Source organism: Diabrotica undecimpunctata, chromosome 1, assembly GCF_040954645.1.
Source record: "Diabrotica undecimpunctata isolate CICGRU chromosome 1, icDiaUnde3, whole genome shotgun sequence".
Taxonomy (NCBI): Eukaryota; Metazoa; Arthropoda; class Insecta; order Coleoptera; family Chrysomelidae; genus Diabrotica; species Diabrotica undecimpunctata.
Window position 1 is genome coordinate 106652978 of NC_092803.1, and position 15897 is coordinate 106668874.

Genomic DNA, 15897 nt, shown 5'->3' on the forward strand with positions numbered 1-15897 from the left:
ATACAAAAAATATGGTTGTTTGGAACCACTTTTTAAAAAATAACATTTCTTAGCAAATTATGTGTCACTTACTACCTAGAACTAAGACTAATAATTGAGAATAAAGAATAATCAAGTATTTGATCTCCGCTGCCATATGTTGTAACCATATGGACTATCAAATAAGCAACTTTGAAAGACATTGAAGTATTAGCAAAATAGATGGATCAGCTAAAGAAAAAATAGTCAGGTTAGTTTTATCTCTAAATTAACAATGAAAATGTTATATTGTTAGTTTTTGATGTAACACATAATATCAAAAATAATACAAAAAACATGGTCATTTGGAACCACTTTTTAAAAAATAACATTTCTTAGCAAATTATGTCTTACTTACTACCTAGAACTAAGACTAATAATTGAGAATAAAGAATAATCAAGTATTTGATCTCCGCTGCCATATATTGTAACCATATGGACCATCAAATAAGCAACTTTGAAAGAAATTGAAGTATTAGTAAAATAGATGGATAGACAGATGTTAAAAATACATTGGACAACCCATAATTAACGAAGAAAAACCGTAGTGACTTAACAAAAATAAAGAATGAAGTAAATTGAAGGAAAACGTATTGGGTAATTTTATTATCTTATTGAAAAAATTTTTCTTTTACCTAATTTTATTTTATTTTATTATATTTTGTTTAATTTTATTTAATTTGATTTATTTTATCTAATTTGATCTAACTTCATCCAATATTATTTTATTTTATTTTATTTAAATTTATTTACTTTTATTTATTTTGTTTAATTTTATCTAATTTTATTTAACTATGTTTAAATTTATTTATCTTATCTAATTTTATCTAGTTTTATGTAATTTCATCTAATTTTATTTAATTTTATCAAATTTTATTTAATTTTAAATTAATAATTAAATTATTTAATAATTTTATTCTAATTAATAGAGAATTTAGGAAAGAGGTCACTGATGTCGGAGTTAAAAGAGGCCCGGAAATCTATAGTGACCACTATCTGGTAGTGGCAAAGATAAGATTACCCCAAAAAACACCTAAAACCACTAAACAAAGAACGCAAAATAATAAAGTGAACGAGAACATTCAAAACTATAAACTAAATGACCAAAAAAAGTCGCGGCCATGTTCAAAAGTAAAATAGAAGAAAAACTAGCCAAATTATCTAATGCACATAGTACTGACAACTTACAGGAAACATGGAAACAATTTAAGGAAACCATCGTGACGACAGCAAAAGAAACGTGTGGAATAAACCATGTAAACAGTAATAAGAAGCAAACACGATGGTGGGACGATGAATTACAGCCCAAATAAAATATAAAAACCAGAAATGGAAAATATACTTAAACAAGAAAACAGAAAATAGTTACGAAGAATATAAACGACAAAGAAAGGTGGTGAAAGAAATGGTGCTGAAGAAAAATAAGGAAGCCTGGGATGAGTTTGGACTGAAGATGGAGCCAGATAGCCGGGGTAACCAAAAATTGTTTTATAAGTATTGTTCTGAAGCTATTTTCTTGTGGCATTTTAAATTAATTACTATTTAAATGGGAATAAGCCACAATTAAAGGTTAAAATAAGTTTATTGACGTTTCAATTTCAATTTTCAACTTCGGAAATCGTTCTCAAAATACAAACATTAGTAAATTAAACAAATTTTGTTTTTTGTTACTTAGTGAAAAATTCTTCTAATAATTTAATTTTATCTGACTCATCTATATTGACAATTCAGACATACCTTATACATTTTAAAGTAGACGACTTTAAAATGATATTGCCAATATTGTTGAGTTGCGTTCCTGGGACGACTTTACTTATAAGATAGTTCATTCGATTACATGAAATCAACTTTAACTTGAGAATATCCGTCAGAAAAGATCATAACATGTAATTCGTCTTTAAAAAGACAAATACATGCCATGATGACAGTAAAATTCTCCTGTTAGTGATTCCATAGTAAATTATGAGGGAAAAACCAGGAAAAAACCTCATAATACTATCCCGACATGGTAAGTATTTGATCGTGCATTTAGTTTACCTTCAATAAACACCAAATTCCGATTTTATATGTTTGTTATTTAAAAAACATAAATGATGTATTCTCTATATGTTACTGACTTACCAATACTGGTATTTTCCTTTTAATAACTTCCTCTTTCAATATGGGTAACCAGATCCTACTACATTCTGCCGAGGAATTCGCGACACAATTGGTCTCATTTAGCATAATTAGAGCCAGCCGCTTCTTTGATTTTTCTCTCTTTTTACCATCCGTTTCTTTTAGGACTATACTATATATATATATATATATATATATATATATATACATATATATATATATACATATATATATATATATATATATATATATATATATACATATATATATATATATATATATATATATATATATATATATATATATATATATATGTATATATAGGAAATTGAAACGTCAATAAACGTATTTTAACCTTTAATTGTGGCTTATTCCCATTTAAATAGTAATTAATTTGTTTTACAAGGCACTAAAGACGCTAAGAAAAGGTAAAGAAACAACGATGAAACAGGTGAAACGTAAAGACGGAACGCTGATTATCAGACCAAATGAGATTATGGAAAGATGGAGACAATACTTCAGCGAACTCCTAACAACAAGGCAGCCGAAATAGGAAACTGTAATGATAGAAGTAGAAGGAGAACATGGACATGAAAATTATATCCAAATAGAAGAAGTCAAAGAAGCAATTAATAATACAAAGAGAGGTAAATTGGCTGGTCATGTCAAAATCACTACTGAAATGTTAAAGACAATGGGACCGAAAGGAGTTGAATGTTTAACCAAAATTATGAACATGGCTTGGAACCGATGTACAGTCCCTGAAGATTGGAGAATTGGCATAATACTACCAATCTTTAAGAAAGGAGACCCAAGTTCTTGTGAAAATTATAGAGGAATTAATCTACTCAGTATCGTCTCTAAAATATATGAAAGCATCCTAGAAAAGAAATTAAGACACATCGTTGAACCACATCTGGATAAAGTACAAAGTGGATTTAGAAAGGGGCACAGTACGCAAGACCATATATTTACGTTGAAACAAATAATTGAGAAAGGTAGAATAAAGAACACAGAAATATATATATGGCTTTTCTAGAATTTGAGAAAGCATTTGACAGAGTGTCCCAGGAAGCAGTTTGGAAAAGTCTGCAAAATAGAAATATTGACCATCAACTAACAGGTGCTATCAAAAGTCTGTATCAAAATAACAAGAGTTATGTACGTAAGGATAACTTGGAATCAGAGATGTTTGCAATAAACGAGGGTCTAAGACAAGGAGGTGTTATGAGCCCCACACTGTTCATATTGATTATTGACGACATAATTAAGGAAACAAAAGCAAGTATACACAAAGTACATATCGGATATAGTAAACTACGACCGGTTGGAATAGCTGAGTGTGCATTCGCAGATGATCTCATGTTATGCGCTTCCAACGAAAGGGACCTCCAGAAAAATATAGATAGCTGGAATAATGAGCTGGCAATTAGAAACATGAAGATTAATGTTAAGAAAACCAAGGTGATGCTAATAGCGAAAATTAACCGAAATGTTAACATAGAAATTAACCAACAACTCATAACAAGTAGATGCATTCAAATACCTAGGGGTTACAATAGACAGAGAAGGTACCATGTAAAATGAAATAACAGAAAGAATAAGTAGTGCTTCAAAAGTGTACCATAATCTTAGTATGGCATTCATAGGTAAAGCGGAAATCAGCAGAAGAACCAAAATGACAGTTTATAAGACAGTATTCCGACCAATCTTGATATATGGAAGCGAGAGCTGGGTTTTAACAAAGCAATTAAAAAGCAAGATACAAGCCATTGATATGAAATATCTAAGACGAGTCAAAGGAATAACATGACAAGACAAAATAAGAAACGAAGATGTTAGAGAAGAACTGGGCACAGAACCTGTACTACATGCTATTGAAACACAACAAATAAAATGGTTTGGTCATCTGTGCCGAATGAGCGACAACCGACCCGTTAAGCAAAAAAAATCACACCTTAGGGTAGAGAGGTGTTCGATTATATATATAATAATTTTATTTAATTTTTATTTAATTTTACTGAATTATTTTATATAAACATTTTAAAAAAATTTAGTTAAATCGATCCAGTCGTTTTCGAGTTCTTATAAAAAGGTTATAAAAAAATAAAATGACGTCCATTTATTTGGAAAATAAGTTGTATACAGGTTGGAACAGCCACATGGAATAAATTTAATAATTAATAAATGGGGGCGTGTTTAAAAAAAAAACGCTTGGACACGGCGATTGGTATTTTTAGTTAGGCATGTTTTTCAATAAAAACTTTTTATACAGGGTGTGTCATGTAACAGTGGTCAATACCAACCAACCATTTATTAATTATCGAATTTATTCCGTTTTGCTGTTCCACCCTGTATGTATGTAAATTATAGTATTTTTCGCAGTAAAATCATTGCACGTCACGATTTATTCAAACTGACTTCAATTGGATTTAAAATTTCCATAACATCAACCTTAAGAGTTCAATTTTCCCTAATACAACTAATAATACGACACCCATACAGGACTGCTAGATCTGTCATAGGCGTCAACATGGTATAATAATAAGAAAAATGTAATCCTCATTAAATTGAGAATTTTATATTGATTAAATAACCAAAAATATTTTTTATTATTAATAATATAAATTTTGTGAAAAATCTGTTTAATATACGAAGACGGTTGAGTTTCGATTCAATCCGAGTCTCTTACCATTCCCTAACACGTGTTTTGGGTCTACCCGTCATCAGAGAGAGTTTGTAAGAAGACTCAAACTAAATCAAAACACACCGACTATTCTGGCAATTATAGAAAAAATAATTACCAGAGTATGCTACTAGAGACCTCTAGTGAGGAAAGATGAAGTTAAATGTGTCGATAGCAATTAAAGTAAACTGTATACCCAAGCTTAATCAAGCCATTCAGAGCGATGCTGGGAATATTTATATTCCACTATGCATCAACAATTTACCCATATAAATTACCATAATTCTTGTACTCATTGCGCCGAGTAACGACGATAAATATAGTCCTAATGATAATAATAATGCCTTGATTAAGCTTTGGTATACAGTTTACTTTAATTGCTATCAACACATTTAACTTCATATCTGTTTAATATTCCACAAAATAATAATTTTAACGATTCCCTCTCCGGGGCTGTAATTTTCTCCTCGACGCTGGTGAGAGTACCGAGTAATTCGTCTTGGTCCCTGAATTTTGTGAGGGGAGCACGACCAGTGAAACCAAACACAGTCCCAGCGCCTAGCGACGGTGTACCGGGAGGGCGCCGGATACCGCCGCTGGACGCCAAAAGGCGCCGCAACTGAGGCGAGCATTTTGCGACGCCTTCTGCCTTCAGCAACAAAACTACTTCTTATGTGAAGATGAAAGACGAAGAAGACCCAATGCAAACGAATAAGGACAACGCTACAGATAAAAATGTGAATGGGAAAGAACAGACGCAAGACGGCAAAGTAGACGAAGAAGAGCAGAGAAAATTTGAATTGGAACTATTGAATTGGCATAGCAAGCAGCCAAAAATGAACAGGCCGGGTGCCCAAAAACACTCGACACTGGTAGTGGAAGAGATTCTAGGAGAAACAAATAGGGAAGAAGAAGAAAAAGAGGAGGAAGACAAAGGAGATGAAGGTTCCTCTGCAGAAATAGTAGAGAATGCGAAGGCAGAATCGGACAGAAAAAAAGAAAGCCGAGGGGGAGCAGGATGTCCAGAGGAAGATAAGGGAGATGCTCGATATCCTGAACATGGATGGATCCATAGAAGAAGAAAGGATTAGAATGAAGAAGCTATTGGGGGAAATAAACACGATCCAAAATAAAACCAGCCAAATCCAAGTATCACAAGAGGAGGAAGAAGAGGAAAAATGCGAACAATGTCAATTAAAGATAGAACAGGAAAGGCAGAGGAAGGAGACAGAAAAAATAATTGGGGTCCTAAACAAAGGAGGAGACTCAAACGCCTTTAGCCAAATCTATAAAAAGAAATGGGAAGAAAGGGTCTTTGAAAAAACGAAGTGGGAAGTGTAGGGGGGCCTACAAGAAACCGTAGAAAAAAAGGAATGTCTAATAATAACGAAAAAAGAAGTAAAAGAGGGGGGGATAGAAAGTGTAATAAGAACTTATAGGGAAGAAGTTTTTGAACTCATAGAGGGATGCAAAGAGGGGAGCATAGAGTACATCGAGAATGCTAAGAGAAGCTCTATGGCTAGGCAAAAAAACCAGTGGTACACATACGTCACAAAAATAAAGAGACACGGGATGTATGTGATGGCCGAGAAGGCCATCAAGCAGATAAAAGAAAGGGAAAAGCAACCGGAAACGGTCAAAGTAATCGTCAACAACGAGACCAACAAAGACGACGTGCGGAAGTCACTCGAATTCGTGGGTCGGGGGGAGAATATTACTTGGGAAATTATAGTAAGAGGAAAGGAAATGGGTAAAGGATTGAGAAATGAACAAGAGGAAGCCCTCCTAATTAAAACGGGAGGAAAAAAGTATACGGAAGTGTTAAAAGAAATGAATCAAAAGATAGATATCGGAAAGATAGGAATAAAAGTGGACACACTAAAAAAAACCGAAGGGGGAGACATCCTCGTAAAATTAAATAGGAAGGGAGTCGCGGAAAAATTGAAAAAAGAAATGGATACGAGGATGTCTGGTATGAACATGGCCATACATAAAAAGAAAATCCATTTTACAATAACGGGGTTGGACCCTGGCGCAACAGAGGAGAGGCTACATAGCGCCATAAAGGCATACACAGGTATCCCCAAAGACGAAGTGGACATAAAAACGCTAAAGACCAGTAGGTACGGGGAACAGGTGGCTACTATAGCCGTACGCCCAACAAAAGCTGCAGAATTGAGGAAATATAGCTCAATCATTATAGGCTGGGTGTCATGCCCGATCATGGAAAAGTACACGCCCGTAAGATGTTGCAAATGCCTCTTATACGGGCAAAATACTTATGAGTGCAAGGGTGAAAGCAGGGTAGCATGCAGCTACAACTGCTTTAACAGCGGTCACACGGTGGTGCAGTGTAGCGGCACTGCTTACTGCCTTACATGTAAAGAAGAAGGGCATCGCATGGCATCCCCAGTCTATAGGGCGTGGGTATACGGCAGAGGAGGGGAAAGGGAGCCCCTCTAAGCATTCGTAAAAAAAAGAAAAAAGAAAACGAAGAGGCGAGAGGTGGTCTCCTGGAGAACGAGGGTGGGCCCATATCCTCTCCACACTCCAACGAGAGTGGAGAACAGTCCACCAGTGAAACAGGAGACCATCTCTCACAGGGTTTCGTCTAAAACAGCTAAGAGCAAGAATAGATTTTATCCATTTTTGTTTATTTGTATTTATAATAATCTATTTTTACTCATTTATTTTTATTTAACGAAATATTTTATTTATACAAACGCTATTTATTTTATTTACATTTTTTATTTAATGAACTATTTATTTATACTTATATAAATTGTATTTATATATTTTATTTATCTATTTTATCTATATTTATTTATTTATTTATTTTAGTTCGTAGGTATTTTAATTTATTGATGAGACGTGAATCCGACGCAGTAACGACCTCAGGGAACTGAACCAAAACGGACCTCAAGGATCAACCTGGTAGACGGATATTGCAGGTGAACGTGGGCAGAGCGCGCCGGGCGCACGACCTTGTGCATGCAAAAGCCTGCAAGCTAGAAACAGACCTGCTCATCGTCCCAGAACCAAACAAGAAGATGGCTGGCATGTTACATATCCCCCAACATCCCTATGCTGAGGTACAAAGCCATCGTAGACGAAATAATGAGTGCCGCCACGAATGAAAATGTAATTTTGATCGCCGGGGACATAAACGCGAAATCCATGTTATGGGGTTCCCCCATAAACGACAAAAAGGGGGAACTCTAAAACGAATGGATAGCCCAGGCTGGCCTCCAAGTATTAAACAACGATAAACCAACCTTTGTGAGAGGGGCCAGCCAAACACACATTGATGTCACGATCGCGAGTGAAGGGCTATCCAGAAGAGTACATGGGTGGGATGTCCTCGACGATCAATTATTCACCTACCACCGTTACATAAAATACGACATAAAGGTAAAAGGGGGAGTAAGGCGGCCGATAGGTCACACAGAAATCTATTTTAATAAAACCACGTACCTATCGGAGGTCAGAAATCAATCAATGAGGACGAGATTTCTGACCTTGGTCAACTGAGAAGAGCACTAGAAAACGCTGCAAAGTTGGCCACCGTGAAGAGAAAGGAAAATAAAAAATCCCCCTACTGGTGGACGGATGAGATAGAAGGTCTACGGGAGAGATGCCTCAGATCTCGAAGGAATTACACGAGAAGCCAGGACAACCCCGAGCTTAAAGAAATATACAAAGATCTAAAGAGAACCCTAAATAAGAAAATAAGAGAGGAAAAAAAAGAAAAGTGGCAGACCCTGATAAAAGCATTGGAAGAGGATATATGGGGCGACGCATATAAAATTACCATGAAGACGTTGAAGGTCATGGCCCCATATAAACTCGACGAGGAAAAGCGGATGGAATCAGCTGAACGCCTCTTCCCCACCAAAAAAATCCAAAATTTTATAAAAATCTTTCCAACAATGGTAGAGGAGTTCACAGAAGGGGAAATACGAACCGCTGGTCAGGAAATGAAGATGGGGAAAGCTCCCGGCCCCGACGGGCTGCCACCAGAGGCAATTAAAATTGTAGCAACTGAGAAACCAGGTTTGATCAGAAGAATATGTAACGACCTACTGCAGAAACAAGAGTTTCCCAGGGACTTAAAGGAAGCGAACCTAGTTCTACTCCTAAAGCCTGGGAAATCCCCCGATTAAGCATCCTCTTATCGGCCAATATGCCTCCTGGACTGCCTTGGTAAGTTCTATGAAAGAGTTATCAAGAAAAGGCTGGAAGGCGTGTTGGAAGATATGAGAGTGTTATCAAATCAACAGTATGGGTTTCGTAAAGATAGATCGACAATCGATGCCGCGACCTGGATAAGGGACGCGGCAAAAACAAGCAAGAAAAGATGGGTGGTCCTTGTTCTGTTGGACATAAAAAATGCATTTAATTCAGCAAATTGGGGCCTTATAGTAGACAAAATCGTCGAATGGGCCCCAGAATATATGTCCAATATAATAAAGGACTACCTATCTGACAGAACCGTATGCATATCGAAAAAAAAAAGAAGAAAGAGATGACCGCGGGAGTACCCCAGGGGTCAGTCCTGGGACCTTTACTATGGAATATATTATATAACGGGGTACTAGAAGTAAACAAGGAGAGTGGAGTGAGAGCGATTGCATATGCGGACGATCTAGCTTTACTAGTCGAAGACGATACGAATTGGGGAATAATAGGAAAAGTAAATAGAGCAATACGAAAGACCGCGGCCTGGATAGAAAGAAATGACCTAAAGCTAGAGTCCTCTGAGAAAGAGTCCGAATGTAGAGAATGTAGAGAAGTCTACAGACGTGGCAGAGGGAATGGACAGCCGAAGTCGGAAAGGCGGCGTGGACGAGATCCCTGATTCCGGATGTGGTGAGGTGGTACGAATGCCGGCATCGGCGCGTCAACTACTACTTCACACAGTTCTTGACGGGACATCGATCGTTTAGGAAATTTACCCACCGTATAGGGAAGACCGCGGACGATCTATGTCCCGAGTGTGGAGTGGTGGATGACGCGCAACATGTTGTGTTCGAGTGCCCTGCATATCATGCAGGGCGTACCGAGCTACAGCTGGGTCTTGGATCCACTGTAGGCGAGCCTCACGAGTTAATCGATAAAGCTGTCAATAGCAAGAGAGACTTCGACCTGGTCATTGCTTTTGTTACCAAGACAATCAAACACAAAGAGGAAAAAGAGAGGCGTCTGCAAGCGGGATGACCGATCGTCACTATTTATTTTTTAACGTGTTTGTGTCATGTAAGGCAGTCAGCAGGGGAAGACCCTTTACATCCAAACTACGTTGACTGCCCTTATTTTATTTTATTTATTCTGTTTAATCTATTTATTTATTTATTTACCAATTTTATTTATACAACGTTTTACCGTTTTTACTCTAATTTTATTTAACTGTGGTGTATGTCTTAAGAGACATTCAGTAAGGGATGGACTTTTACATTCGACTCAGACTGAGTGCCTCTTGTGTTTCTTGTTTTGTTTCTGTTTTGATTTATGTTTTCCTTGTTCTACCCGTGTCCGTCCTGGGGCAGTTAGCAGGGGAGGACCTTTTACATCCAACCTATGCCAACTGCCTCGGTGTTTTAAAATTTGAGTTTTGAATGAATGTGGGTATGAAATGAATGAATTGATGAAAATAAGAATGTTTGGCGTTACTCGTAATTACCAACTGGTTCTGTCTCGCTAGTTCCATCATGGAGGGAGGGCAGCCCAGTCGCCCGACCCGCGAATGAGTTGCGCCGGAAGGTCACTTCACCGACCAGTCTGCCACGAGGCTTTTGCGGAGTGAGGAGGATAGGTGGCCACCAAACCAATGGAATGCACGCGAAAAGTGCCAGAGGGAAGGTGAGTTTAGTCGGTAGGCGGCCTCGCCACGCGGTGAAGCGTGCCGGACTGAATCCGACACACCTGGGACACCTTACCAGACGGTCTTTTTGAAGGTTCTCACCTCCAAAAAAAAAAACTAAATAGACTTTAAACTTCAATGACAGTTCAGCGTTTGGCAAAATTGTTTACAGTGATCCCGCCTTTTTAGAATAAGAGATTTGTTTATGTTTTAATTTCTTACACAATTTAATATATATATATATATATATATATATATATATATATATATATATATATATATATATATAATATATCTTGTCATTGCCTGATTACTGAGGATGATGATTTTCCCTAATGCACTCAACTAGATGCGTCCATCTTTTGCTGCCATAACTGTTTTATAAAATGAGAGGCTTGTTAAATGCTGGGTTTGGTCAGTTAACTGAGTCTGTGACTGCCCTCTTTCTCTCCTTCCTAGATTTCTGGAGTAATCAGTTTGTCTAAAATATTTTCATTCCTGCGGGCCACATGCCCAAAGAACTGAATAATTCGCTGTAGATAGACTGTAGATAGTCTTGTTTTAATATTAAGCTTTAACATAGAAATGTTTGTGCTATGAGCAATCCGGAGTACTCCTGGAACAGTGCATATATTCGCCGTAGGTTGTTTTTAAAGATAGCATTAGTAATTGTTAGATTGTATTGCATACAGAAATCTAGAAAACAGTTTCCTCTTCCGATTCTTTGTCCAAAAACCAAAATGTCCAAAAACTCTTTTACCACATAATGGTGAAGGGATTCAAGTAAGTAACTACCAAAATGTTATGAACCATTAAAAATGTTAGTCTTTTGTTTTAAATTACGTGGAATTACTTGCTTTCAGGTTTGAGTGGCGGTGGGTGGACAAAATCGAAAATGTTTTAAATTTTAAGTAATTCATTTTTGGTATATATTAATACTATTAGTTAAACAATTTTGAATTTTAAAATTTTAACTAGGGATTTGTATTCTCTGTAGAAAAACATATATTTCTATATGTCTTTCGGTCATATTTTGGCACATCTACAGTAGCTTCATTATCGTAAACCATATGTCAATAATGAATGGACAGGAAAGATTGAATTTCAGTGAATATACAAAGTAAATCATCTATTGTAAAAACTTTTCTCAAAAAAAAAAGATTTGATAACGATAATTTTATAGCACTTGTTAATATTTATATTATAATAACACTTAATTAAGTTTAACAGATAGACTAATTATTAAAAGATCAAAACTTACTCAACACCAAAGTTTGTAAAAAGTATTTTGCATCCTTACCATCACTTGGGCGCTGCCTGGGGCGATCATATTTATATATTTTCTTTTCGGTAGAATCAGTCTTTCGTTTATGATGATGAACCCTTAGTACCAAACCTATAGATAATAGAAAAAAAAATAGCTTGTGTCAGCGGCTCAATATTTATTAAAAAAAATTGTATACTGACATTAAATTACTATAAGTCTTCTAAAATAGCATAAGCTATTTTTTGGATTTCAAATATACCATACCATAAGAGGAACCACAAACGATTCTTGAAGTTAAAGATGCAGTTAAAAAACTAGCCAGAAACAAATCACCCGGAATAGATAATCCCCCAGCTGAACTATATAAAGAAGGTGGCCATGATACCATAATGGCATTACAGCAGCTTAAAGAAATATGGACACAGAAATCCCTCACCAATGATTGGAATATTGGAATACTTTATACCATACACAAAAAAGGAGATATCTTTGAATGCTCTAACAACAGAGGAATTACGCTTCTAAATGCAGCATATAAAATATTTTCCACAGTACTATGTCATCATATGGCACCATATGCAGAACGGATAGTAGGAAAATACCAGGCTGGTTTCAGAGATGGTAAATCGACAATTCATCCGATTGCAACCCTGAAACAAATTTTGGAAAAAACACTAGAATATGGCATTGATACTCATCACATATTTATATACTACAAAGCAGCCTACGACTGTGAATAGAAGAGAAATGTTCAAAGCAATGAAAGAGCTAGGAATACCAAATCAGTTGGTAAATTTAACAAAAGTGAAAAAGTTGAATGTAGAGTACGAATTCAGGGCAAACTGCCTGACCCTTTTAAAACAAATGCGCCAAGGAGACCCTCTCTCCTGTATACTGTTCAATCTGGTTCTGGAAAAAGTAATGTATGTATGTCACAAATCACAACCACTGGTTCAATATATAATAAATCAGTGCAAATCCTGGCCTATGCTGATGATATCAATATTGTTGGGAGAACGCAAAACGCTGTACGAGAGGCGTATGTAGCATTAAAAGAATCAGATACAAAAATGGGTTTAATAATAAACACCAACAAAACGAAGTATATGAAAATAAGCACGCAACCACAAATACTACGACCACTTGTTATAGAAAACGACGTTATCAAAGCAGTGAACGCATTTGTATACCTGGGAGCGCTCCTTAACACTGAAAATAATACTACCGCAGAGATAAACCACAGAATTTGCACGGCCCACATATGCTATTTTGGGCTCAACCTCCTCCTTAAATCCACAATTATATCGAGAAATACATAAATAAAACTCTACAAAACAATAATACGCCCAGTCCTAACATATGGTTCAGAGACCTGGACTCTAACAAAAAATAATGAAAACATGTGGATGTTTCGAAAGAAAAATACTAAAGCCAATTTATGGAGCAGTGAATGACAATGAGTGTGGAGAAGACGATACAATTTCGAACTTTATAGAATATACCAGGAACCTGATATCGTAAAACATATTAAGATAGGATGTCTCAGGTGGATAGAGCATGCAATGCGGATGGAACAAAATGACCCAGCTAGAAAAACGCTCCTTGATAGACCCATTGGTCAGAGAAGAAGAGGAAGACCTAGAACAAGGTTCCTTGATAACATCGATGAAGACATGAGAAATATGGGAATACGTGCTTGGCGGAGAAAGGCGATGAATAGGGACGACTGGAGAGAAATTCTTGAGGAGGCCAGGACCCACGTAGGGTTGTAAAGCCAGAATGATGATGAATATACCATACTTGAATAACAATAAATATTTAATTCTTTTATGTATGATTTTGATGTCACATCTAAAATGATGCAGATAAGATGAAGCACTACACAACTTATCAATTTGCGAAGTAAGCGTTGCATTAAATTCATATTGCAGTTATTTTTATGATTAATTTGATATTTCAATGTATTTAATCGGCAAATAACAAAATTATTTGAGAATGGGTCGCCGAACTACGATTAGTGAAAGAAATTAATTATTACTCACCATAGAAATGGATATAGCCAAAGAGACATACCCAAAATGGTAAATAAATGTTCATTTACTGTTCAGCACATTATTAAACGTTACCGAAATGAAAATAGAGTTGAAAATAAATCAAAGAGGAGAAATGTATGTAAATAGAAAGACAGAATTAAAAAAGCAAAACATTAAAAATTAAATACCTATATGCTTTTATTATGAAATATTTGGAATATTATATCTAGGATGAATCAAATATATTTAAAAAAACGTTGGAAGGGTGAGATCGTGATTAGATTAGATTAGATTAGATAGTGTTAATATTTTAGTCCATTAGTAATTGAGGCGTTTAAAGCAGATAAGAGCATTAAAAATGTTGTTGAATTTTAATATGAATTACAGTCAAATGCAAAAATAGTATATACCTCTTCGTTTCCGTCTAGATTTAGCACCATATCTATATTTACACTTCTTCCTTGCTAACATCCAAGTCCAGTCTCCTCCGCATTCTAAAATATGTCTATGTAATTCACCTAATGTATTACAATGTTTCGTGCACTTAGTACATGTTCGGGCATCACTACGTTTCCACGATTTATACTGAACACTGTCTTCTATATAACCAACTTTACCGAGAGCTGGTATGCTCAAATGTCTGTAAAGTTCACTTTGATTTCCTACGAATTCATAATGCTGCACCCAGACATTTTGGTGGTATATGGTTTTATGGTCCATGAGATATCTGTAAAAATATAAAATTATTAAGAAATCGAACAAGTGATAGTATCCCACTAAACTTATTACTAGCGACAAGTTTGCCAAGAATTCAGCATTGGGAAAACTAAAAAATCAATGAGCTGTTTAGTTATCTCCGAACAAAAAAATCTATCCAGTTCTTGCATTTTGACTGAAGCATGTAAAAGATAATAAAAATTGAAAAATCCATAAACTTTAACAAGATTTATTTGAAGCCCATTAAATTAATTGATGATCAAGATCTAGACATTGTAATATAAAGAAAATCAACCAGATCCAATTCCTTCTTAGTGTGCATTCTCCATATTAGAAGATTGACAACAACTTTGGCGAAGTAATTCCCTATCATGAAATTCTTAGTTCATTATGTATTAATTCAAATCTATTTATATTTATAGTCTTATACCTTTCAATAATAGTCAAGCATATTTAAATCAAAAACTCACTTAATTACAAATATCACAATTACTAATTATGTACATTAATAAATATCACTTAGAAGAATTGGCACTGATGAATACAATCGTAATACTAGTACTAATAGCCCGTCCCTACTGGCTTATGTATATAATGATAATGAAATGTTCTCGCAAACAGATGGATGAGACGACGGCCGAATCCTCGGAAAAATCCGAAATTCTCGAAAGATATCTTTTTATCAAAGTTCGGGCGAAGGAGGGGCTTCTAGATTTCTCTAACTCACAGGGGTATGTGACTCACAACATCGCCCCCTTCTTTCAGGCTGTTCGCCCCGATCAGTCCTTTCTTTCTTGTTGGTTGGTAGAGCCAGACTGTAGCACCTTCCTTGAAGCTAAGGGGAGTAGATTTCTGATTGAACCTAACCTTCATCCGGCCACTGGTGAGTGTCAGCTTACTACTTGCGAAATCGTGCACCTTGAGCAGTGATTCTTTAGGCCGCTGACACACTCGGGGAGTGTCCCTTGGTCCGCCTCTGTCTGGTAGGTTGTCATGTAGGAGGTCGATAGGAAGCTTCATTTCTCGACCAGTCAATAAGATTGATGGAATGTAACCAGTTGCTTAATGTTGAGAGCTTCGGTAGGCTAGCAGAAACAGAGGCACCAGTTTGTCCCAGTCTCTCTGGTTTTCATGTACAAACAGGAACAGGTAGTTGTTGATGGTAAAGTTATGTCTTTCTACCATGCCGTCGGACTTA

At 36.0% G+C, this 15897-nt stretch overlaps 1 protein-coding gene across 1 annotated transcript in view; it reads right to left on the reverse strand.

Annotated features, from left to right (window-relative positions):
• LOC140451951 (uncharacterized) overlaps window positions 1-15897 on the reverse strand; it is a 139118-nt gene that overhangs the window by 29761 nt on the left and 93460 nt on the right. The window contains exons 7-8 of the mRNA XM_072545939.1: window positions 14393-14709; window positions 11983-12078 (exon numbers count right to left, since the gene is read on the reverse strand). Of these exons, the coding sequence (XP_072402040.1) occupies window positions 11983-12078; window positions 14393-14709 (413 nt within the window). The remainder of the gene's footprint in view (window positions 1-11982; window positions 12079-14392; window positions 14710-15897) is intronic.